Here is a 27,333-nt window from a genome sequence, read left to right on the forward strand (position 1 = left end):
GCTTGTTTGTGTGTGCATGTGTGTGTGCGTGTGTGGCCTTTTTTGACCTTTGGACAAGCAGAGACAAATCGCCCTCCACCCTCTGTGGACGCCTCCTCCTCACTTTTAGAAGGTCAGTCCAAACTAAAGACAAATGGCCTCACTTGGTCTTTCTTTCACAGTGACCACATTTTAATTATGAACAGAAATGTCAATAATAATAGGAATCAATTAAGGCAATAGGCAGACATATTCTGTCCAGCTGAAATGAGGATATCACTTTTGTTCCGTACCATCACAACAGGAAGACAGGACACAATGGCACTACATGAAGCGACTCCTCAGTAACACCCATTAAATACACATTTACTCTCAAAGCCATAGCCTTGGTTTCCTTTGCAATTGTATTTTTAGTGTGTTACAGTTTACACTTTCTGATGTTCTGAATTTCCTCTCTACCCTTATCACAACAAAATACTAAAGAAGTGAGCAAATGAGGTTACTGGATGTTACCCTTTCCCAATGATAACCTATACCAGTCCCATCATCCCACAGATAAAGACACTATTTATGGTCAGCCACTCTAATGAGTTACTATAAAAGTCCATGCTTGATCTTAAAATAAAGGCTTTTCCGGCAAGAAGAAATTGTATTAAAGTTGAAAAATGTGTCAGAAAAAAAGTGCTAAAAAAATTCTGACTACAGGTGGTTCAAGCATTTCTGTCCAGAGATATTACGGCTCCTTCTGCAATGAACTGGTGAATAGCAGGCCTAACTGTCAAGATAACGAGTGGACCAGATACCCATCAGAATGCCTCTGGCCTGAAGTGAAGCTTTGTTGTTACATTTCTTAGATGTGCTGGATCAGTTTAAAGCTGTTACTTAAAAAAGCTGCTTCTTTCTGCTTCAAGTACTTAAGCTGCCATCTATCACAGCTGAACCGAGACAATATTGAGGTCTTTTAATATTTCACCACATTATACAAGATAGAAAATTCTGAATTTGTTTGAGATTTAAACACGTCTCTCCCTGTTCAGCTCAACCCCTTGGTTATTATCAGCAAAATTTTGACTAGAATTCTGTAATGAAACAGTTTTTTAACACTAAACTTTTTATGGAACCTAATAGACTAAAAGGGTGAATAAACTGAAGACAGTGGCTTACAGATAAATATAAGAAAACTCCAACAAGTGTTAATGTCAAGTCCAAATGTGCATTTGAGTCTTTGTGCATCTGTTGGGAGTAGAACAGCCGTCCACGTCCCTAGCTAAAACACCATAATGAACTTAGTATGTACAGTTGCCTGAGATGACATCTGTTGCTATGATTTGGTGCAGTATAATAAAATTTGACAGAATTGTGCGGCCTCTGTTGACTTAACCCTCTTCAGATGACGTATGTGCTATTCATTGATCTACCAGTGATTGTAAGTCACACAGCAGTGGATGTGCGTGCACATTTCTTTTCATGCTGACCTTTTACCTAAACATCCTGGCGTATTTCATTCCCCTTAATGCTCACATCAAAGTACGGAGGGATATTGTCGAGGAAGCTGACTAACTTAGATCACATGACCCCTGTGAGAGGAAGCGCTCTGCTGTGAGGTCAGCTGCAGGGGAAACAATCACACTGAGAGAACACGGAAGGAAGCAAGCACAGCGTACACTATGTGTGTGTGTGTGTGTGTGTGTGTGTGTGTGTGTGTGTGTGTGTGTGTGTGTGTGTGTGTGTGCGCACATGTGCGTGTGTGCATATGTACTCATATGATGTGTAATGTCATTTTTCTGGAAAAACTGAATAGGCCGGAAATCAGGGCAAAACACTTTAAAAAAGTAATATGGAAAAAATAATCAAATCATAATCATTAGTTGAAGTGTTGCAAATAACTTTCCCTGTTATCTATGAGGCAGATACACTTCAGAAATTTCAAATCTGTGACAGTAGTGCATTTATAAGCATAACTTTGCAGATGTGTTTTTGCCACAGTTCTCTTTTGCGTTTCTGCCGAAGAGGGCGGGCCCATTCAGGTCACCCCTCATTTAGACCCCTATTTGGGCCTCTCCCTGTGGACAAATAAGTGGCTACAGCTCACATAATCTCGAAGAGAACCGTTTAAAACTCTCAGCACACCGTCAAGAGATTTATAGTAATATGCAATAAAAAAAGACTATAAGTACAACGTGACATACTTACAGCACAGGCACATGGGCGCACTGGGACACTTTTGAACAACAAAAAATCTGCCAGATGATAAAGTGCAGTTTTCATGGTAAAACTAGTGTAATATTTCAAACCAGGTAAATATAAAATTAAATGTCTAAAATCAGCAGGAAAACACACACATTATGTTTCATCAAGTGATAATTGCAAAATACTTGGCATTGTTGATAAAAGCTGATATATCCAGCTTATATCCAGTACAGCAGAGTTTTGCATTTTTATACTAGCTTTGGAATGATGCAAGCTAATGGCCATTTAATTGGCATTCGCGGCTAAAGGTGCAGCCAAAAACTTAACAAATAAAGCAGATGGCTGTAGAGTCTGTGGCCATAATCCAATTTTTCTATAATAACAATTTAATAAATGACACTGTGAAAACAGTGTGACATGACAGTGGTTACTCCCAGTGATTAAAATACTTAATCATCACCTGAATCTGTGAAAGAGATTTATAGTCATTTTGCTAATTAATCCTAATGATGATCTTTAAAAGCCATTTGCAAATTAATTTGCAGATCCAAATAATCGACACTCCAAGGAAATAAAAAGAAAATGTCACGTTTAAGTTTTATACCAAAAACTACACAAAGCTACCAATTCATACATTCCTTATCCATATTTGTATCCATCACTGAACAGGTTGCTGGGCTCTCCCAGTGTTAATACAGAGAAGCAGACCTTCACACTCATGCCCAATTTAGTATCATCAGTTACTCATAAGTACAGAAGACAAGGTTTATTCTTTATGTTTACTTCTGCCACTTATGCTGAAAGAGCTCAAAGGTATTTAATTCAATTCAATTCAGTCAAATCATAACAACAGTTGCCTCAAAACACTTTATATAGTAAGGAAATGAACCTACAATAATACAAAGAAAAAAAGAGAAAACCCCAAGAATCTTATGACCTCCTATGAGCAAGAACTTTGGTGACAGTGGGAAGGAAAAACTCCCTTTTAACAGGAAGAAACTGTTCTAAGCCTAATCTTAAAAGTAGAGATAGTGTCTGTCTCCCAAATCCAAACTAGAAGTTGGTCCAAAAGAAGAGGGGCCTGAAAGCTGAAGGCTCTGCCTACTATTCTGCTTCTTAAATACTTTAGGAACAACAAGTAAGCCTGCAGTCTGAGAGCGAAGTGCTCTAATAGGGTGATATGGTACTACAAGGTCATTAAGATAAGATGGGGCCTGATTATTTAAGACCTTGTATGTGAGGAGCAGGATTTTGAATTCAATTCTGGATTTAACAGGAGAAATATGTTCTCTCTTTCTAGTCCCTGTCAGGACTCTTGCTGCAGCAGTTTGGATTAACTTGAGGCTTTTCAGGAAGTTTTTAGGAGATCGTGATAATAACGAATTACTGTAGTCCAGCCTAGAAGTAATAAATGCATGAACTAGTTTTGCAGTGTCACTCTGAGACAGGATGTTCCTAATTTTAGAGATATTGCGCAAATGGAAGAAAACAGTCTTACATATTTGTTTAATATGTGTATTGAAGGACACATCCTGGTTAAAAATGACTCCAAGGTTCCTCACAGTGTTACTGGAGTCCAGTGTAATGCCATCCAGACTAAGAATCTGGTTGGAAACTGCATTTTAAGATTTTTAAGGATGAGTTCAAAAACCTCAGTTTTATCTGAATTTAGAAGCAGAAAGTTAGAGGTCATCCAGGTCTTCATGTCTTTAAGACGTTCCTCCAGTTTTACTAATTGGTGTGTGTTATCTTACTTTATGGAAAGATAAAGTTGGGTGTCAAATGTGTATATCAATAAAATGTATGCTCTGAAACCTGAAGGAAACTATTCAATTAAAACCATTCCTCCGCAGATGATCATTTACCTTCTTTATATCTACTCTTTTAAGAATTTTTGAGATAAAAGGAATGTTGGAGATTGGCCTATAATTACCTAAGACAGTTCAAATGATGACTTTTTTAGTAACGGTTTAACTACTGCCAGCTGACCTTTGCCAGCCCAGCTACAGTGCTGAAGAGAAAGCTAGGGTTGTTTGTATTTCATTCAATCAGTGAAGATGTTCTAGCTTTACAGAGGGCTTTCTGGGCCAAATTATGATCTTTTAAATTAGCGAGGCACCATTTCCTCTCCAGTTTTCGAGTTACCTGCTTTAAGGTGTGCATTTGAGAGTTATACCAGGGAAGTATGACTTAAGGCTTTCTTTTTCAGAGGAACTACTGTGTCTAGAATTGTACTCATTGAAGAAGTAAAAATATTAAAAAGACAATCGAGCTCTGTGGGAGCAGCGTTCAGGTAGCTGCTCTACACTGAGTTGGTGCAAGGCACATAGCATAGCACAAGGCATGTAGCTGGATGTAGAGTTTTCAGAAAACACTATGTCTAGATGAACAGAATAAATGTTTTGAGACACTATCTATAGGTTTTTAATTAAATTGGCTTCGCAAAAAACACAACTGCGAGTTGTAACATGAACAGGAAGTGATGCTCTACCATAGAGAGACCCAATACATAAAGAAGTTTGTCAAATACCACATTTACCTGAACATAAACATAACCAAAAATTATATTCTGTATCACGATCAGTCATTTGAGCTTCGAGCGGCTCGAAATACAACACAGTCCTGTGGGATAAAATCATTTCATGGTCTTACTTCATCTTTCTTACCTTGTACTTAAGACAAATACTATTTAGCTGCCATAATTACTATAAAGGTCAGGCTTTCATCGTATCACAAAACTGCCCCGGCTCTAATGCGCTGTTCAGGAGAGACATGGATAACCACAAACACAGACAGCCCAGTCTACTGTTTCTACCCAGAAACAGGCCTCTAAAGATACGTTTCCTTGTATTACTGACAGATACGCAGACATCAGATTAATCAAACCAGCTGCTCTTACTGCTGCTTTTTCCTTGGTTAGAGATCTGATACTTGGGTCACTTTGTGCAGAATGGAGCAGTGTGCAGTGTGAGTACAGAAGGGAGCAGGAAAAAATAAAGTCCAAATGGAAGTCCAATAACACCAGAGATCAAATAAAATGCAATCTGGAAAATGTGACAACATTTCTCACTGGGGGATTTTCAAATGTAAACTCGCAGCCAGGAGTTTAAAGTTGCTGTTTCTCATCACATGAGAAAATGTAATTGGTTTCATTTGACTTTAAGACAGTCTTTTATAATCCTTTTAATCTCTTTTCCACTGATGATATTCCCACATCAATATGGTAAGTCAATGCTAAAGCAATTACACAAGCTGGTGAACTATATCAATGCACCAAAGCACCACTTTACTAAAGACGTTAGAATGCATGAGTAGATAGCATGTTAACAAATCTGAGCAGTTTGTCAAAGAGAATTTTCCAAATCAACAACCAACAGCATCCATCTGAAACAACAGCCTTAAGGGTGCGTGATACAAGTAGCAGATGAGAGGCTAACAAATAACCTAACAAATCTCATGGAGATACCATAAAGTTACTGTGTTTCAGACGTGTTTTTTCAAAAAGAGTTCAGCAGACATAATTTCAGGGCACGACTAGAAGGAAAAATATGAGTGGAATAAGCGTGGGTTGGACTGATATATGGTGAAAGCAGACTTACTGTCAGGGTTGGGGGATTTGCGTCCATGGTTAGGCGAGGAGCAGCGGAAAGTGGTGACGATGGTGTTGTGGTGAGGGTTGGGGTGGTGCGGGTGGTGCACTGCTGGATGGTGGCCATTGTTCTCGGGAGGTGGTTTAGTGATGCTGATATCAGGTTTACGGATATCCCCTGGACTAGGGGGCTCAAACTTGCGGGTGTGATTTTGCTCAGGGGCTCGGCTGGTCCCGTTGTTGTTCATGCTGCTCTCATTGCGGCGTGTGACCGGGGAGTCAGTTGGCGTCTTGGCAAAAGTCACCTCCCTCTTGTGGCTTGTCTCGGGCGTCTTGGAGTGCCCCAGGACTTCTGGGCGTTTCAGGGCGCTGTTGCTCACAAAGCGTGCGGAAGCAGGGCTGGTGACATTATCGACCTGCTTGCTGGAGGAAGAGATGTCGATGGAGAGTTCAGAACGGCGGGACACAGGCTCCGGAGTCTTGGAACCTCCTCCACCCATGATAGAGCGGGGCTGGGTATAGTTGAGGTTGTTGTTGTTAGTGGCCGGGGTGGCAGAACCGAGGTCACGATAATAGATGCTGGTGGGAGACATGGCGTTACGGTGAGGTGAGTTGGTTGTCCGGCGGGAGCCGGGTGAAGAGTGAGATGAAGTGTCAACATCCTCTACCTCAAAGGACCTCTTCAGGGCTGCATGAAGGAGACCAAGACAGCGTTTTATTCATACAGTCATTCAAGTGCACGCAAGCAGTTACAAAGTGCTTTACAAGTGATCTAGAAAAAAAGCAAAAAGTTGGTGGATTCACAATAAAATATTATAGAAAATTAAAGCGCTGATTAATAACAACACAAAATCTAGTTAAAACACAGGTTAAATAACACAAAAGTATTGGTCTATATTGGTAAAAGTGTTACCCACTACATATGTAATTAAAGTAAGCAAATAGTAGTACATAAGTACAAAAACAATCTTCAGAAATGTATGAACAACATAACTAAGCTATTGTTGTTCCTGTAGAAATGCTTCAATTCACAAGTAGCAGTTTGCTCTTTTACTGCTGTCTGGCATCAAAATAGTTTAAATTATATTTATATTCATATCACAGGTCATTGTAACAAGTGTGGAATTGTTAATGAAGTAAAAAAGAGGAAAAACACTCTTCTGCTTGACAAATGCATGCAAGCAGTATCTCTAACTTGTACTAAACATACTTGGTTACTTTTCACATAAAACAGAACACAACTGGTTGAAAGCTCGTTAATTTACTGGTACAATTTCTTAAATAAATCAAGTACATCCTTCGCTTATAAACGGTGACATTTACAAGTAGCAGGAACAAAGTCATAAAAAAGTCATCAAAAAGGTCAAACCAATTAAGTGAGAAATATAAAAAGTTAACTGTTTTTTCTAAAGGCATTATGAACAGCACCCAAGTAGTAAAGCGCCTGGGGTTTGAGGGTGGAGAAGCTGTAGGAACAGTTTTGGTGGCACTCGAGAGAAACAGCATGCGCTAGTAATTAAGCCGTGTACTGTATCTAATTTCATTCTCAATCACCAGCAGCAAGTTTTTCGCTGCCGTATGGACTGACATGTTTAAGCCAGTCCATGCCTTTCTTTGTCATGACCTTGCTTGCTACGTGTGTGGTACGCTACAATATAAAATTCTAGGCTTTCACACAGAGTCACTCGAAGCGTTTCACGGCATGTTATAGCGCACGCAATCAGTCAAACATCGACTGCCAAGCATCTGGGCAAAAAAAAGTCCCAAGACTCCCTGTTTTTGAGCAAAGTCAACACACAGATAAAGGCACATAGTTCCCCAAGGTTAGTTGTGATGTGAGAAAATAACAGCACTGTCCAAGAAGACACTGAAGGATGGAATCACCCCCTGGTAAGACTGTGCTGGCTGAGAGTCAACTTGAATTTGACTCTCAGAGTTGCTGTGCCAAGCCAGTGGCCAGGAGCTGGCATCATAATGATATACTAGTAAGACTAGTCCACTCACGCACACCCTTTAAGAGCATCTCTAGTTTCTTACAATCCAAAGCACAGTGCTGATTATTTGATCTGTTTGTGGCTTGCGGTGTTCCCAAGTGTGCCTATGTCTTTATGCAACTATTTGGAGTTTTGTTCAAAATGCTTGTAAAGACATGTAAGTATGTGTTGAGGGAATGTATACATGTTTATTTTTAAGCAACTACACAGGGAGGACACAGAGCTGCAGCTTCACTGCTCTCAAAACTCTGCGGAACTCAACACAATCACATCAAAGCTGCACATCAGCCAGCATCCCTAATCTGATTTACTGCCATGAGATGCCTCCTAGCAGCATGGTGGACATTTGATACAATTTGCTGTCTAAGAAAAATTCAGGCCAAAGCCGATGTCTTGTTCTCCTTTTTGTGTTAGTTGGACACACCAAGGAAATTCCCATGCACCGCGGGAATAAATAAATCTGATCTCACATCTTGGAGTTCGTGGTGATTTGTCTTACAAATCCCTTTAACTCCCCGCACCTCCCTGTACACCACTCATCTGGACCTTGAGGTACAGTTACCTTTCATCCTTGGCACTATTACTATGTAGAAGACTGGTTTTATAAATGTTGTCTTAGCCATTAGGCAGATAAAACCTGAAGTCACTGAATATAATGTAGCTGTGCAACGCCTGTGCTATGTGTGGAAAACATCTGTTTTACTAAGAAAAGTTGAAACGTTGACAAAAGATCATTAACAACTACTAATAAACACTTTAACAATATTCTTTCTCACAATTCTGTTTCTTATTGCCTGAAGTTCAATATCCAACTTTACAGTCTATTACTTGAATATGCAATCTGTAAATGGTGTCCAAACCCACACTGCAACCGAACTATGCCCTTCTTACGCCTGCTGTCTTGTTTTTGATGATTCCTAAGAGGGAGTCCAAGGTTATGGCTACTTTCAACTCTGACCAGAAAATGAGTCGGTGTGCCAAAATCAGTCTGCACATTTCACAGGAAGCAAAGAGGCTGTGATACATGCATGAGTCTAATCAGTGAGGCATTCTTTTTAACCTCCTCTGCAGTCAGGACTGCAGACACCCGTGCACACTCTTAACTTTTCTTGACACTTGCTGTAGACTTTTGTTTAACTTTGGAGAAGTTGCAAGTGTGAGAAGCGAAACCTGGGGGATATATTCACAAGTCTGACCAAAATCAGAGAGCTGAACCAAAATGTTTTCCAGTGACCTGTTAAGTGATTGCAGATTAGTATTTCTGGTCTTGGCTGCTTTGTGATTATATGCCTTCAGGCACGTGACTGGAGCAAAGGGTTTGAGTGCTTTGCTCTCAGGTTGTTTGTATTTAGAGGCCGTGCAGCCAAGTGTACATAATTTAAGAGCACAAGTGTATTTTAATCTTTCTCTGCTTTTTTTTTTCTAGGAATAAAGAGAGTGGAAAAGGGCATTCGGGGGCATTTTTCATTCACTCATCAGTCAACTCTTATATTCTTATTCATAAAGTCTGTCATACCTCGTTCTGTTTTCTTGTTTAGCCAAAGAAAAAAGAGGAAGAAAGAATATCCTAAGTACAGGATCATATAGCAATAGAAATTGTATTTCTGCAGGACTGACAGATGGATGAAAGAGCATAGTTCCCTGTGAAAGAGCATTCCCAGACTATGAGCAAGAAATGAGAGGTCCAGTCTACCCCAGAGGAAACTCATTAACAGGAGCCAGAGGCCTCATCTCCCCACGTCCCTCCACTACCTATCACTGCCCAGTGTTCCAGTATCTCACACTATCTCCTGTGGGAAGATAATGCAGCTCAGACAATGTATCTCAGGACTACCACTATAAAAAAAACCCAAAACAAAACACACACAAAAACAGAAGCAGCTGTTCACTGTCATTTATCCTATATGCAGCCCAGGTGCCTAGCCACACTGTCTCTTTATCATCAGTGTCATCACTTACTCTCAAGGACATCCCAACAAATGAACGCAAACATTCGGTATCATCTCAGTGCAGATGGACTAATAAGAGATAGTCAGGGCTTTGAGGGCGGAAAACAAACACAAAAGAAAGGAGGGAAAGGCAGAACACTAGAAAGTGGGAGAAGCCAAAACAAAACTGTAAGCACTTCTATTACTGGCATGAGCTGGGAGTGAGGGCTTTCCACACTGATTTGGTATGTCAAAGGCGCACATCATTTGTTAAGGGATGAGCTGACACATTATTACATTGCTGCAATAAGATTGCAAAGGTCGTAAGACTGGAAATATAATAATATAATTGACAAAAATCTTACAACATGAAATATATTGCATATGGTGCTGGCAAGTTTTAGAGATGACTGGTTCTTATTTCAGTGATTAAAAACACTGATTTTTATTTTTTTATTTTTAAATTGATTGATGTTCAGTTCCTGTTAATGAACTTCACCACTTGTTATGTATGTAGCCCAATAAAGGTCCGCTGGGAAAGGGAAGGGATTATGCATCTGAACTGCTGTAAGGCATTTAATGTGGAACAGATGGGTAAAGTGCTTAGTTTGCATTAACAGCAAACTGCTTTAACAGCAAATGAACACCATAAACAGGAGCAGATTAGAAAATTATGTTTTTTTAAACTAAGATGACAAAACTGGGAGAATTACAAATAAAGGACTGTCAGATAAAAGGCGTAGTTTTACAGCACACCTGCAAACATTTCATTCATTTGAGTATTGTGGTAACGTCCTTTTAGATGGTAAATGTATATAAAAGTATATTGCATATATACTGCATATATTGCAGTGCAAACAACAACAACAACATAAACAAAACAGTACATCAGTATTTTGATTAATAAGAGGGCGTACTTCATTTTACATAGCCTTGAACTCACAACTGGGTCCAGTAATTCTAGCCTCAGAGTCATACGTCAAGTGATTAAGACAGTTGCTGTCTGTCACACACTGGTTATTTAAGACCATTTTATGCACAGTGCAGTTTATCTGATGTCAGTAGCCACTGAATATATATCAATGTGGTCAGGCAAGGAAAAACATGACCAAGGCTTTAATTGACAGGACAAGGCCAAACAATAAACGATAGAATTTCACACTATGCTATTCTGCTGGGTAAGACAAAACCTTAATGCTAAACTGTCAAACACACACTTCCTTCAGCTGCCCACTGACGGTGTTGGGTTAGCTAATGGTGCCGGGGAGCAGTACATCTCAGTGTGTCAGATTTACTGCACTGGTCTGCACTGGTCTGGCCGAGGAAAATGAAATTCTGGGAATGTTATAGGTGTTGTGGTGAAGTGGAAAGACATTAGAGGAGAAGCGAGTGTGGAGAAATGACCAAAATTTGCATTTTTAGTTTTTATTTTTTGCCATAATGTTGATGAAGCAGATGCTTAAAACCAAGATCTGAGCTCTAATCAGAACCAAGAGGTAGTTTCACCTGTTAGATTTTTTAATGCGCACACTTTCCAAACTGATTGGAGTCTGATGTTGAAAGGCTACCCCAGTTCTTGGCTTTAGGTTCTCAAGGCTGTAACCTGAGAGATAAATCCTTATTCTTGTACTTTGATCATCCACTGGCTAACTGTATTCCACATGAATAAACAGATTTACATCAGTGATCAGTGAAGGTATAAAGAAAGTTGTTGCATTCCACTTACCGACAGATAACAAACTGATTGGGCTTAAAGTCCTGATATAAAGGGAGTGAGGGGGAGAGAAAGTGGTTGACAAAATGCAGATTAAACATGTGATTCACTGGAGCTTAGTGACCTCAAAGTAGAAATGATGATGTTCAAATGAAGAACTTTTTGCAAGATGAATCACACAACACACAATAGAAGATGCCTCAGCAAAAAAAATATTCTTTAAACGAAGCAGGTGCACTGAATCTGCCACTAAACTAACAGATAAAGGATGTGACGATCCAGCGCTGTCAGCTGTATCTCTAGCCTCTGGGTGTGATGATGTCACAAGCAGCAAACGCAGATTCACTAACACGGGGCTGGAATCGAATTCCTTGCAGGTCAGAGAATCCAAGCATACAATACTTAAAGAAATCTCTGCTCTATCTAACTGGCATATTAGCAATAACTTACCACCTGCACTGTAATATGTCTGCCTCAGAATGAACAGGACCACAGAGAACCGTAAAGAATGTGTTGCATATATGCACATAATCCACTCATACCAACTTAATAACACACTTGCCTCTCTGCCAAGTTTGGAAAATGTGCCACACACAGACACTCTGTTCATTTCGATGTTAATTTCCTCTCTGTCTATGCATGTCACGCGGGACAAAAATGTTGCACCTGTAAGCAGATAATGTGCCTAAATGTCTTGGCTCTGTTTAGGCTGGAAGAAACATGAGAGGCCCACTGTTCAAACGTCTCTGTGAATATATAAATATGGACTTGTTCCTAAGGTTAGACAGATACGTTCTCTTCCTTTCAGAAAGTCATAATATTATTTCAGTGTGTAGTTTCTATGGAGGTTTCAGTCACCCATATTCCATTATTGGGTCTATCCGAAGAGGAATTATTACATCTTCAGTGTGTTCACCAATTAAATTGCCTTTTTGTTTCGGTACCCATTTCCTCCTCAGTGTGAAATATAGTGGAGTGCAATGCACTGTAAAGCATAATGATGTGGGGTAAAATGGGGATTTACTCAGTCAAGTGTTTGCTGTGCAGCTTTCTCTACCCTGAATGGAAAATGTAGTCAGTGTAATAACACATTGAATGGCCACAACATTAAAACCACCAATGCAAAGTACACATTCATCTGGATGTTACTTTGAGGCGTTTCATCAATCTAAAAGCTGTTACAGACCTAGCACACCCCGCCACGGTAATGACACTCCCCAGAGGCAGTGGTCTCAGCAAGAGAATGCAGCTTGTGAAACAGCAAAAAAGGCTCAAGAAGGGAAACGAGAAACACCCAGGCTTGACCCATCCTCCAAACTCCACAGATCCCAATCTGATCAAGCATCCATGGGATGCGTCCTAACAAGCCTAATCCACAGAGGCCCCAATGCAAAGCATCTGCTGCCAGTGTCTGTCTAATTTCTGCATCGGTGCATTCAATTCAGTGGATGAGACTTTTCTTATATAATTGAAAAAGTGTTTTAAAGAAAAAAAATCCTTAGCTGAATGTGACCAAAACAAGCTCATATGTAAATACCTCTGAAAGAGTGCCGGGACACAACACACAATAAGCATGAAACAGTTATACCGCCTTATATTTTTTGAATCTATGGATATTATCCCCGTCTACAGCTTAACTGCATCAAAGCTGTATCAAATCACTGTAAACCAGATTACTGGGTAGAAGTTGCTTAACTTAAACAATCCAAACAAAAGTGTAATTTCAATAATCTGGTCAATCTCAAGGATACAGAAGTCAGCATCAGCCCATGACGTCTGACGGTAAGCATCACGCCAAACAGCAGCTGTAGGAACTGACAGGAGGAGGAACAGGAAAGAAACAAGCAAGGAGGAAGGAAGAAAGACAGAATAGCAGAGGAAAAGGAGGACAAAGGCAATCAGTGCTAGTTCCACACTGGCTTGACAAACAGAGACAGAGTTGTGAGTTTTTTTATGAGGGGTTAGACAGATGTTAGTTCTTACTGCTGAGGTTTTCACTGTCTCCCTTTCAGTGTTTACAGCTGAAGGCTTTCCGGTGATGGTATTGTGTCGTCTCAATACTGCGTTTCTTTCTGTTATTGCTGTAACCTCAGTATAATCAATAACAGACAAAAGGTACAGGAAGCTAGCATCCATCCAGCGCTATGTTTTTTTGTTTTGTTTTTTTAAATACATGCACAAGTGCCCCCGCCCACAGAAACATATTTGAAACTAAGAAAAGCACAATGTACATTAACACCACCTATTGATCAATTTTAGCCTTTAGCCAATGAAAATGTCTTACAGATGGAGTGAAAGAAATGCAGAAAAATACATAACAAACCTTCAAAATCTGAAATAATTCCCTCCAAGTGTGGGTTGACTCCAGAATCAGACATTTTTTCAGGCAGAAACCTTTTCTTTCAACTTCTAAAGAAAGTTTGTTGCTTTTGAACAAACTCAAAAATAGAATCAGTGTGAAACAAGTCGGAGCCCACAAGTTTCTCTTAAAGTATCAGCTGTTTCTCTCTGACTTCCCACCAACTTCTCTATGTTGCTGCATTCAGACTTCAGAGAGAGAGAGAAAAGGCAAGCCTCCTCCCTTCTCCTCCTCCCTGTAGTTACACACCCACCCTTCTCCCAAATGTCCTGTGTACGTGTGTTTCCCCTGCCCCCCACACACTCATACATGCACACTCATGTAGACAACAGACGTCACTCTGAGACCCTTTCCAACCAACCAACCAACCTGAGGTGTGATTTCCTCAGTCAGCCTCTGAACAGCTCTGAGAGCCGAAGTGGACAGCATGTCAAAAACCAAATTAAACTCAGATCAGACATCTTTGTTACAACTGTGGCTGTTATGATCACCTTCATAAAGAATACCTTCATTCTGGCACAGCTAGAGCGGGACTACAGTTAAAGTGAGCCTTTGAGGTTTCAGTTTTGGGTAAACAACCTCTAAAACTGGCTGACATGTTAATTAGAGTGCAGTCACTTCAGGAGTAGCTGCTTTCCTGTGACACGAAAACCTGAGAGACTTCCTGGAGAAAGTTGACATTAGGGATATACAATGGCGCCTCAGGGCAATCAGCAAGTGATTTGTGCACCAGCCCGCCTTGTGTGACTGTGTTATCAGGAGAAACATGGGAATTCAAGCTCCGTGGACACAGGTAATATAGCACTACTGCACTTCTGCTGGCAGTGGCACTGATGAAAAGCCTGCTTTTTGATGTGGTAGATATGGTTACATTGCTCGTCCTTGAGGCTGCTCTAACCAATTTGGTGACTGATCTTTGTAGCGATAGAGAAATCGTGTTGAAAAGGTGCTGACAAAACAACCCAAAGTGGTGAAATATCAAAGTTAGCCATGCGTTTACTTAACCACTTCCACTGTCTCCCTGTGGGACGTCCTACTGGATTTCTTATGCGGGAATCTACTGCGGAGTCAATGCAGCAGTGATGCTATCACGATAATTGATGATTGGTCATGAGTGAGCAGCTTATCACAACTTCCTGTTTGGAGACAGGAATGACTGCAAATGAGAATTGTGGCAAATACACTCTGATCCTGGGTTAGTTTTACAGTTTCCACACTAATGGTAGCGGTCATAAGCATTAATGTAGCAGATGATTCCCGACTGGCATTGAAGGGAAACCCAAAACTAAAGAATAAACCACAGGAAGCTGGTATTTCCTACTTCAGTGTCACACATTAGGTATCACAAATTAAATGGCGTCTTTCACCACAAGAATGGACAAAGAGGCTTAAGTGTTGCGTGGCACATTTACAGCTTTTAAGAAGCATTCGCGGAATCCTATCTGAATGAAAAGCTTCATTTTAAGGTGCACTGGGTGCCAAGCCCACCCAGTGGCCCCTAACCCTAACACCCGAGAGGTCAACAGTAACACAGAATAACACTGTGTGTTTGTGGTGCAGTGTCATTACTTCATACAACTGCTGTGAAGGTGTCTCAGGACAAAAAACAGAGCACAGCACATGCAGTGTATTCCAAATCCAATAGTAAAATATTAACATTTATTTTCACGTGTTGAGCTTTAAGTCCACCTTAATAAAGGACAGAGCAAAGTAATGATTAAGCTGTGTGTTCAGGTCTTTATAGTGTATATTAGTGTATGTGTGTGTGTGTGTGTGTGTGTGTGTGGGCTCTCTCTGTATGCTGACTGTAGATTTTGTGCTGCACTGTGGACAATATGCAACATGATTCTGTAGCAGTTGCACTAAAGGACACACGGCTTGTGAAACACACACCTCATTTAAGCTTGTGTGTATTTATCCAAACATGGATACACAATCCAGGCAGGGCAACAGCATGAGCTCAAAAATCCAGAGTGACATCTGGAGTGACAAATCTGTGAGTAACATTACATGAAAATGTGCCTTTGTGTAAACTGACTGTAACTGCAGGCGCAGGTTTGTTTGTGAGTGTCTGCGGGTCCGTGTCCCTGAAAGAGCTCTGTAATAAACCGAGCCCGAATCATTCAGCGTCCTGTCTCTTTGGCAGTGAAAGACACCAGAACTGTTTGCTTTGTGTCTTTTACCTGTGCGCGAGTGTTCAACCCTTTAAGCAATGCGTTATTCCCAGAGCAGTTTAATGTTTTCACGAGCGGGGTTTGAATGGGATTTAATGATTCACGCTGAGATCACCTTGATGGGATTTTCCAGAGACATTGCATTTAATTGCACATTTATATTATAATCAATGCCTCAAAGAACACAAATACAATTTTTACTTTGAAGTGTTGGAGATGTAGAGCATTTCTAACATAGCAAAATCACAGATACTCTTAGGAAAAAGACATAATTTAATCACTTTGTTTTCTATATAGATTTGACATTAGGCCTGGATATAGGTTGCACATTTTGCAGTCACCTAGGGTAGCACTGGCACATAAGGCCTTGCTTTAACTATGACTGTTCACTGGAAAAACTAGTGAGAACATAAAATGATTCATGTTGTCTCCATCGTAGTAAGATAAATTGGCTTAAAATTTGCGTGGACAATTTATAGTGGCAGGAGGCTGTCGTGGTCTGCAGACTTGGATGCTAGTCCCTGTGTAAGTAATTGGCCTCCTAAGTTTTTGGGTGAGACATACATTATGAGGGATGAAAAGCAAGCCTGAGTATTTTGTCCATGAAATGTTCCCACAAGTTCCCCATACACAGCTATCGCTTTGTTCATATTTTGACACTTTACCACTATTGTACAGTTGTTCGCACCCGAATGAACTTTTCAGAGGAGTTTGTTTATCTCTGTTTTCTCACCCTTATAATAACCCATGTTTCCATCATGTTGAATAACATCACCTGTCAGAAATCCTCTCTCAGGAGGAGTGAAGGTGGGGCTTCCCTATCAGTTTCCTTTACTCTATGCACTGTTTTCATGGCTCCCTCATTTATCATTACTAAGTAATAATAAAAGAAACAATATGAGGTGAGATACTGGGAGAGCAGCGGGAGGAGAACTGCGAGGCGTTCACTCGTAGAGGATGTCCTGTACACCTTTTTTATGGAACATGGTGAGCTGAGTGATTTCCTTGATTTCCTTCAACTCTGGGTTCATGTGTATTTGTGGATGTGGGTGAGGTTATGTGCACGTGTCTTTTAGGGTGAGGGTATACAGCTCTCAGAGTGGATACACCACAACAGCACTTCTACAACCCCATATGCATGTGCTAAAAGAGTGAACAGTTAATTAAAGACAGAAGTTGCAGACTGTGTGCTCAGATTCATCTGAAGGCTAAAATTAAAAAATAATGCTAAACGTTGCGTGCTGATGTTTACGAATATAAATAGCCACAAACATAATTAGACATCTAAGATGCATTTTTAGAATATAATAACTTCGAGGAGAAAAGCAAACATCGTATTCACATAAACCAAAAAGTTGCAAACAAAGTGGACTGCATTTTTAATGATAGATACAGTCTTTTGAAAACAGAGGGAAAAAGCACATCCTATGATTCAGTAGCCTGTAGAAGCTCGTTTAGCAGATATAAGTTGAAGTAATCCTTTTCTGTACAACTTTATCAATCTCTTACATCATTGTGGAAGAACTCTGGCCCGCTCTTCTTTACAGTGTTCCTTCAGTTCATTGAAGTTTCAAGTATTTATTTATGCACAGCTCTCTTCAGGTCCCACCACAGCATTTCTATCACGCTGATGTCTGGAATTTGACAGGGCCATAGCAACACCTCAATTTTTCAATACTTTTTCAGCCATTCTGTTGTAGATTTGTGCTTGGGATCATTGGCCTGTTGTATGACCCAAGCTTTATCTGTCGGACCGATGTGGTCTTATGGTCAACTCACTGACTGTAAGGCACCCTGATCCCGTGGCTGCAAAACAAGCTCAAATCATCGCTCTTCCACCACTGTGCTTGACAATTGGTATGAGGTGTTTGTGCTGATATGCTATGTTTGGTTTTTACCAAACATGGGGCTGTGCACTGTGGCCAGACATCTCCACTTCTCAGAAGAACACAAGTAGTGTGGTTTGTTCAGTAGCAACTTTCCAAACCCCAAGCTGTGCTTTCCTGATCTTCTTAGTGAAAAGAGGCTTTCTCCTGGGAACCCTTCCAAACAAGTCATACTTGTTCGGTCTTTTTCTAACTGTACTGTCATGAACTTTAACATTTAACATGCTAACTGAGGCCTGCAGAGTCTAAGATGCAGCTTGGACTCTACTGAGCATTGCACAGTCTGAGCTTTGGATGAATTTGCTGGGTCATCACTGTGTTAACAAAACCTGACCAGACTAACTTTGTGTTTAGAGTTTATATAATGCATCATACTAAGACGTGTCGAGACAAGAACTTGATGAAACTTCTTGATCTTAACAAATGTGAGGAGATGTTTATTTGCCTTATTTCCCAAAGGAAGTGTATCAACTTGTCTTTTTAAAACTATCAAAGAGGGCTTTAACCGTCCTATTTAATATCCTTTTTACATCTACTGAATTATTGTCATTTGATTCTAAACAGGCCACAAAATACTGCAATTAATGTAATCGCAACAGTCATGATGGCTATTTCCTTCCAGTTTAAATGCTAACACATAAAGCAACTTGACACATCTCTTATGTCAAGTCGTAGGCTTTGATTTATTTTCCTTTAGTTGTATTTTCAAAGTAATTCTAACAAGTCAATGTGTTCACCATACAGGACAGCCATGGTAGATGACATCTCATGTTGAACATATTACTTCAATCCCAAACAGATGAAGAAAAGGAACAAGATGGTTGTGTTACAAATGCACACAAGAATTATTTTTGCACTTTTAAGCAATCACAGTCTTAGCTCTTACCATTTACAAAACAGAGGCTGAGAGGATCAGCGATGGGTGGTGTAAGGGCTGGGGCAGCTGTCAAGACAACAGGTCCAAACTAAACCATACAGCACAGACGGAAAACCAGGAAACAGCCATGCAAGACTTCCTTAAATAAGAGGAAGTCTTGCATGGACCAGGGTGAAGTCATATCTAACTACAATGCTTTCTTGTTGGCAAAACAATGCTCTGTCACATATCTCGAAAACACCACCCATGACCGCCTCCCAGTTATTGTGACAGTCTTTACTAAATTCATCAACCTCCATAAGAATCACTTCAGCTGTAAAATATGAATCATCCACAAGGGAAATTTCACAAACTGAGAGAAATGGTGACTACAGTGCAGGAGATAAAATGACACTGCAACAGTGCCATCAAGTGGAAACAAAGATAGGTGTGCCATGTGTGTCTATGCATAATGCCACTCACTGAGCTCAAACACCTGATTTAAAGAGACTGTTGCTCATCTTGATGCCAGGATTTAATTATTTAAAAAAAGCTCAATAAGTCAGATTAGAGATTTAGCAAATCTATACATTTAAAAAGAGTATAGAATAGAAGAGAACTAAGTAGCAGCAGATGCAAGAAAGTTGAAAGAGTTTTCTTTCCAGAGCTAAATCGTATTAGCAGGAATATTAGCTCTGCTTCCTATCCCCCTCAATTTAAAATAAACTGCATGTGCCAGCTAGAACTAATCTGACAACTAGGCTGTGCAGCTTAAAATGCTGTGATGACAGCAAGGAGACTCAGCTCTGTCTATCTACTGATGGGCTGTGTATGTGGATCAACTGTACCCAAAGCTGGTAGCTTCAGTTCAGCAGCAACTGGAAGATTTCTCTTTCTGGGAAGTCATATTTGACAGCTCATCACATGAGATTTACTCACTGGCTCTTTGTGTGCGAGAGCTGATAGAAATAGTCTGAGCACTTTACAGCCTACTGTACCTGTGGCTGTGCGTTCAATCAATGATAAACAAAGAAGAAAAGTTGAAGGTTTGTAGCTCATGCAACATCTATGAGACGTAGATCAGAAGGTTAAAGTTGACCTGTAGACGGACGCGCACACACAAACACACACAGACACACACAGACACACAAACACACACAGACACAGGGCAGCGGCTCCCACCGCAACAGATCAAGCAATGCAAACGCAAGTGGGGTGGCTATAGCTGAATGCTGCCGTACTGCTAAGAAGCTGCTTCCATCTGAAGTCTAACCAAAAGAAAAGAAGCTACGCTGAACAAAACGTTGAACTTACCAGCTATTCTGTCTCGCTCCATAACTCAATGGCTACCTCAGATAGCCACATGCAACCCTCTCGCTTTTCTCTCCTCTCTTTCCTTCCCTCTCTTTTTTCTGCTTGAAGACTTCCCCTTTCTCCTGACTTAGTCACCCTGTCCCCCTCTTCCAACCCTCCCTCTCTCCTCCCTCCTCTTCCTCCCTCCGTCTCCCTTGCTCTTACTTCCTCCAAGTTTTAATGTCTTCAGTCTGTCAGAATAACAAGTGAACAGAACAGACAACCACAGCCATGTGCGAGTCATATGGAGTCCCTCTTTCTTGCTTTCTTTTCTTTCTCTCTTTCTTGATTTTCTCTCCTACACACATATTTCACAGACTTTTATCATAAGCGGACACTTTTTCACTGTCGCCTTTTTTCTCCCTCCACTTTTCTTTTTCCAGTGTTTTATATTATCCCCATGATACCGAAACGAGTCCTCCTTTCTCTTTATCTCGCCTGCTCCCGTGACACTGAGGCTGTATTATCTCTTTCAAATAGAACTTCAGCCCACTTGGCCATAGGTCCTCATGTGAAAATAAACTCGCTTATTTCAAGAGAAATACTCTTAACAGTCCACAAGGACTCCCTGAACTACTCCAAGAACACACACTACATGTTTCCATGTCATCATTGCTATACTAATTATGCTATCAGGATATACAAACCCTACATTCACCAAGGCCAACATTTCAAACCACAGATGAGTCTCTAAGTGGATTAAAGAGATTTCTCATCCAACCTAATCTAAAAACACTTCAGTCCTGGCACTCATGAATGAGGAGCCTCTCAATGAGGCTTCTTTGCAACTTGCTAATAATCGTCATTACAAGATCTCCACCAACAAGCTTGTTGACCTCTGTGTCTGTGTCTTTCAGCTCAGCATTTAGGAAATGACAACATTTTTCACAGTCTGAAAGCATAATTGTTCTGTGAAACCAAAACCAGATTTAGCAGCAGAAATCACTGGTGCTCCAGAGCAGCATGCACACATACTTCACACATCATGCCTGACCCTCTGCTTGCTGCTCAACAAGGTCAAGGGCCACTTAGGGAGCTGCTCTCTTGGCAAAACAAACTCATACGCATCCATCTTTGTTTTTGTGTCTGGGAAAGAATGAGGAGTAATAGACTAACATGCAACGACTCACTTCCTCTTTCTTAGAAGGAACATCCCTTCTTTAAATTGCAAAGCTAACGTCAGCAGAAAGCATAAACCTAAAACAGTCTTTGTATCACCCACAAAAAAATACATGAAAACAAGCGGATAGACAACATCTCTCTTTATTCAGACCTTGGACAAAGTGGTCAAATAACCTGTAAGGATTACTGTCCAAAAGTCTTGAGCCGCTCTTCTTCTCTTTATATTTTGTTAGGAAAATGGGAAATACGTGCAGCGATTTACTGAAACATGTGCAAACATAATGGAAAGTATGCAAGGCAAAGAGAGAGTTTATACAATTGTAATGAGCTTGAAATTCAATATTTGGTATGACCACCTCCATTCTTCAAACACAGCCTGAACTCTCTTAGACAGGATTTGTTGTAATTTCTTTAAACAGTCTCAAGGAATAGTTCTTCGGGCTTCTTGAAGGGCATTCAGAGCTCTTCTTTGGATGTTGGCTGCCTTTTGCTCTGTACTTTGTCAAGATGATCGTACACTGCCACGACGATGTTGAGCTCTTGGGTCTTGGAACACAAGTTCACGACTGAAAGAGTTCCATTGTGTGTTTTTCTATTCAGGTATGTATTCACTGCATTGGCAGTGAGTTTGGGATCACTGTAATGCTAACAAATGAAGCTGCTTTCAGTCCCAAGCTTTCCTGATGGTACTGCATGGTAGATCCAAATGTTTTCAGTCCATCAATTTTGACAAGATCTCAACGCAGAACCCAAACCATGACAGAGCCTTCACCATGTTTACTTCTGGACAGTCACCCTCATTTCTGATGAGTCAGATATATTTCTCAGGTCCTGCCAGGTCATTACAACAAATATAACAAATAACAATATAGCAAGAAACAAAAGAAGTACAGTGACAATCAGTATAGTAAGAAAGTGCCTAAAGATGTAATTAAAATGGGTTATGCATAAATATAACACCGGTTCATCTCTTGAGTTAGATGCCTTTTTATGCTTAGATGATTTTTAGGTGAGCGTTAAGTGGCTGAACTAACAAAACACATTAAAATGGTCAAAGAATGGACTGAAAGTGAGTGAAAAAGCAGCCAATGTCCAAAGAAAAACATTCATAAAACCTTGAGAATTATTGCAGAAGACAACTTTAAAAAAAATTACAGCCAGGTCTGGCTCCTTTTGTCTGGCGCCGTTGCACAGTACTGTATTTCCTGTAATGATGAGAAGATTTTCTCTATTTGGAGTGCACTTTTACCAGAGCACTTTCATCTTCAGTCTTTTGTAACCAAATGTTTGTTTTGCTTTGTCTGTGTTTCAAATTTCAGGGCTAGTAAGGGAAAGATTATTCCCATTATTTCACATTTTTCAACACGCTTTTCCACATGAAATGAACACAAATGGTAGAGGGGTGGATCATCCTGACTAAAACAGGAAGCGCCACTAACATACAAAAAAATACACAGCTTCCACTCTTCTGTAGTCCCGGGGGCCATCATTTGACATCTGCAAAAGGGAAGTGAGGAGAAGCAGAGCAGAAGAAACAGATTAGGGATATTCAAGTGTAGGTGCGATGTGAGGATTTAAGTAGCTTTAGCTCCAGGGAGGCTCTGTGGCTAATTGCAATAATTAGAGTTTTAATAATACCTAGAATAAAAACAATCATTTTATATATCATTAACAAGGTTAATAAAACAAAATAACTATTTTAAAAATAAAAACACATGGATTATAGCGCACAAAGGGCTTTAAATACAAACACCTGACCGAAGATTCTGGTAAAATCTTATGTCTCATAAGTTGGTTGTAATTAAGATTTCCATTTATATTTCTAAACATCCATATGCATTTATAAATTGCAATGTTTTTACCTTGGAAAGTCTGCCTCAGATCAGCCATTTTTTCAAGGGCTGAGAACAATTACCGCAGCTCTGAATTCCACCCGTCTGGTGAGTTTAGATGACGATAAAATTCTGATGGAGGAGACCTTTTAAACCCCAAATCGGAATAAAAACACAGACAAATTGTGAGTGAGCGTCCTGGCGTTGAATCCATATGGCAAGCAGGAAGTCGATGTTGTGACAAAAGTGTGCGTTTAAAAATAGAGATATGTCTGTTTTGGCCACTGGCTCTTTCTGCCCCACGATGATTTTCCAGACTTACAAAGCTGCAGTTAATCACAAGGTCAGAACCCCCCCCCCCCCGCCCCACACACACACACACACCAAACACACAACATGTGCTTGTGCATTTGTTGACTCACTCACATATAACACAACAGAAATGTAGTTTTTGATGCTGCAAAATGTGTTAAAATGCCACGTTTGACATTAAGAGCTACTTTTGTTTTCTTTTATTTTTGGATGGAGACAAGTTATGCTCCAGAATCATGTTTCTTGCACTCTCTCCCTGTTATATATGTCTCACTCTTCTTCTCTGATTTGTGTGTGCAGGTATCTATTAGTACACAGGAATGTGCACATTTACATGGAAACATCCTTTAAATGGCGCCGATGATGTGGATGCAGGAGCTAGGGTTAGTAAAGATTATTATAACTTAAGGATAAATAGACATTCCATGACTTAGTTTACTTATTTAATATGAAAGTGAAAACAAAGATAAAAAAAACCCAAAATAACATTTTAGATATTTTATCATTTTATTTATGAGTTTAATTACCATTTCTTTTCCTAATTATCTCACATAACCTAGTTTGGGGAAGTGTTGCTGGAAGATTACTCGCAGCAGTGCTTTGGATCTTTATTTAAAGTGACACTGACCTTTCAGCTTTATTTATTTAAATGTTCTTTTTCTGCTTGAATGTAAATTACAAGTTTAAAGAGGGACATTATTAGCTTCAAACAGCTCATAAAAAGGGGTTTAACTGTGTTAGTTTTGAGAGAATTCATGTTCCCAGTGAATAAACATGACATTTATGGCCTCGTTTCTCTTGCATATGCCTTCTGTTTAACTATATATAGTAAACTGGCCTTGGTCCTAGAAAGAATCTCTTTTGTATAGCAAAACCCAAACATTTTAGATGTATGTGACAGACCAAAAGACTTTATTTTGGGTGCTGCAAAACAAAATTTGTGCGTAGTTTATGGGAAATTTGTTTCTTTGAGCTTGTAAAAGACATAAATCAGACAGTTTGGGAGACAGACAGAGGCCTCCCTCATTCATACCTTTCAACACCTCTCCATCACCTGCTGGAGAGATAACCTCCTATCTCACACACACACACACACACACACACACACACACACACACACACACACACACACACACACACACACACACACACACACACACACACACACACACACACACACACATAATCAGCCTCTATTATCTGTATGTGCCTCTGTTATGAATTTAAGTCATTTCATTGACATAAATACACAAACACTATATTCAGCATGTAGCCTACAATTTCACCCAATAAGGCAGATGGTCATGAGACAGAAAGGCACGTGCGCTCGTTCACTCATGTGCGACAAGCTCAACCCCCACCCACCCTGTCCAGATGAACGCAAGGTTATCACACATTGACTAAGAGTGGATGGAGAGCCTTGGGGTGCACATTAATGTAAGCCGTCACTGCATAGCCCGACCTATGGGCAAAACGTGACTCAAACATGCTAAATTTAGTTATATAACAGTCGGGCAAAAAAGCTCACCAGCATGTAAGCCAACACTAAAGGGATGCCTGCAGGGCAGCGGTGCACAATGAAGGAGAAAGAAACAGCGAGTAGAAGATAAAAGATGAAATGAGAAGAGGAGGAGCGAGCATGGGAAGCGGTGAAAGAGGCAAATTGAGGGGAAAGAGAGGAGAAAAGGTGAGAGCTGAAAGCTTCTTGTGTCTTCAGGAGTGAAAAACACCTTTTAGATGGATCTACACTCAGACTGCACACTCTACAGACAAAACTAAACTTGGCAAATTAAAACTGATTTGTAGTTGAGTGTTTATTTTCAGGTAGTTATACAGCCGCTGCAATGCAAGAGTTGTAAAAAGAAAATCTACAAACATTGTGCTTTCATGGGAAGATATTTTTACTGGGAGATGGGGGAGAACAGTTTAAAATGAAATGAATGATGGTTGGATTTCATTTGGCTGCTTGACTTTCAGGGTCTTGGCATTGTGCGCGGTTGGTCAGTGTAACAATGGCATGGTTAACAGGGACAGAACAAGAAAGCCATTATGAATGTTCCTGCTGACACTTGTGCTACAAACTAAAGTGAATTATTACCTTTAGATGTCACATATTTACTTTACATGTGATGATTATTAAAAGGCCAAATTATCCTATTTACATTGTTAATTTACTTGTGAGAGTGATGATGTTCGCACGGACGAGCCTTCCAGGGGAGATTGGCTTCTGATTGGCTAACTGAGTCTGTCTTGAACTTGTTTGGTGTCTTTAGAGTCATGTAGGAGAAAACAAACTCAGCCCACAATAACCAGTCATCATGTTTGTGATCTTCATGTGACCATGAATTCTGCTACATTTAAGAGAAAATGCACTTTAGCCAGAGCAAACTTTATAAGTATGGATTCCAGGTTAAAGAAATAAATCTCTGCTGTTACACCTCATTTACACGTAAGAATAAATCTGGCTTCAAGTAAACAGACAAGCACCTGTCAAAACACAGGCAGACATACAGAAACACATTGCAATTTATGCTGCGCATTCACGCTGCAGTGCAAACACATATATTCATATGTAATAACAGAGACAGTGACATGCCTAACTGCACACACATACACACACACACGTGCACAGCTCGCTCAAATCCTCTCTTTTCTCCAAATGTTCAGTATTCAAGAATCCCATCTGCACTCAGGAGATGGTGGAGAGCTAAAAAAAACAGTAATAACAAAAAGTGATGTGGTGCTGTTAGCCACAGTCTGATGACCTCACCACAGAGCTACGCAGCACTCATCTTCCCCCTGCTGCATGTGCACCACACACATACACAGTGAGACACACACACAGAGAGAGAGAAAGGCACTGTCCTCCTCATTTACGTCCCCTGCTGCTTCTGCTGCTCCAGCCTACACACACAACCTGGGGCATGTACAGGGAAGACACAACACTTCACATCACTCATCTACACTAGCCAAATTTAGAACTGGGCCCATGTGCTCACACAAACCTCGGGAAATGCATTTTTGTAAACAGAAAAGAACTCCGACGCTACAGTACTGAACTAAAAATAACAATCCACCTTCTAAGTCACTAAATCACAAAAAGCCCAGGAGCTATTCAGACACTTTTAGACCGTGAGAGCTCATCGTTACAGCAATCTGGGAATTAGAAAAAGAAAGAACGAGAGAAGATCTTATCCCAGGTTTTTAGATCGTAGACTCCCGGCCAACTTATAAGAAATCAGCCACGAGAAACTGTAAACCACCTTTTTAAAACATGCAAGTCACAATGTTTAGAGCTCCTGTGGGTAAAGAACAAAATTTGAGTTTATTTTGTGGTAATAATCCAATCATGATGGAGTCGTTACATGTTTTTATGCATGCTTTTCATCATATTAAAAAAACGCAAGAAGAATAAACAGGTCATAATTGACTTGGATGTAAATTAATTTAACACAACAAATATGACCTAAAGTGATAAAAACAAATAAATCTCAGATGTGTTACTGATATGAGAACCACTATGGCTAGCCACATGGCCTGCACTCTTGTGAGTGTGCACAGCTCTGTGTGTTAAATTGGGAGTTTAAGATGGTTCCGCTTTTTCAACAAGCTCCCACTGCTCATTGTGCGAACGACACAATCACAGAATGAACAGCAATGGAAACTATAGAAACAACACAAGAACAAACAGAAGAGAAACGGCGCAGTTCCCGATCTAATGACGATGCCGTAAGTCAGCAAAGTCGCTATTAATCATGTCGTATTGCTAAGTATTTCCTGTTATTTAAACCGCAACCCTCTGTATTGGTGAGATTATAGGAAGGAAAAGGCAACAGATTGACCTGAAAAGTGTTTGTAGATGCATTAGAGGCCACTGAAGGCAACAAAGTGGAACAGCCGTGGCATAAACCACTCACCGCCTGGAAGTAAGAGCAGCTTGCAGTCACACCAGCGGCACAGTGAGGCTGTGATTAAATATAGCAGTGCTGCAGGTATAATGTCTACCATGATCACCAGCTTACTGAAGCATGTTAGCGTGTTTATG

The 27,333-nt window shown here is 40.3% G+C and overlaps 1 protein-coding gene across 3 annotated transcripts in view; it reads right to left on the reverse strand.

Moving 5' to 3' along the window:
• The window catches only part of LOC146668281 (septin-9-like), a 70,119-nt gene that overhangs the window by 35,837 nt on the left and 6,949 nt on the right, over positions 1-27,333 (reverse strand). The window contains exons 1-2 of one of the 3 annotated variants that reach the window (XM_085410189.1): positions 19,984-20,061; positions 5,769-6,446 (exon numbers count right to left, since the gene is read on the reverse strand). In XM_085410189.1, coding sequence (XP_085266315.1) covers positions 5,769-6,446; positions 19,984-20,005 — 700 coding nt within the window. In that variant the 5' untranslated portion in view covers positions 20,006-20,061. Of the gene's footprint in view, positions 1-5,768; positions 6,447-13,717; positions 13,941-19,983; positions 20,062-27,333 lie in introns of those variants that run through there. The other 2 variants (XM_085410187.1, XM_085410188.1) reach the window with 2 other exon arrangements.

The sequence above is a fragment of the Rhamphochromis longiceps genome, linkage group LG6 (assembly GCF_057381845.1).
Source record: "Rhamphochromis longiceps isolate RC_006_pf linkage group LG6, R_longiceps_female_GT1.1, whole genome shotgun sequence".
In the NCBI taxonomy this organism is placed as follows: Eukaryota; Metazoa; Chordata; class Actinopteri; order Cichliformes; family Cichlidae; genus Rhamphochromis; species Rhamphochromis longiceps.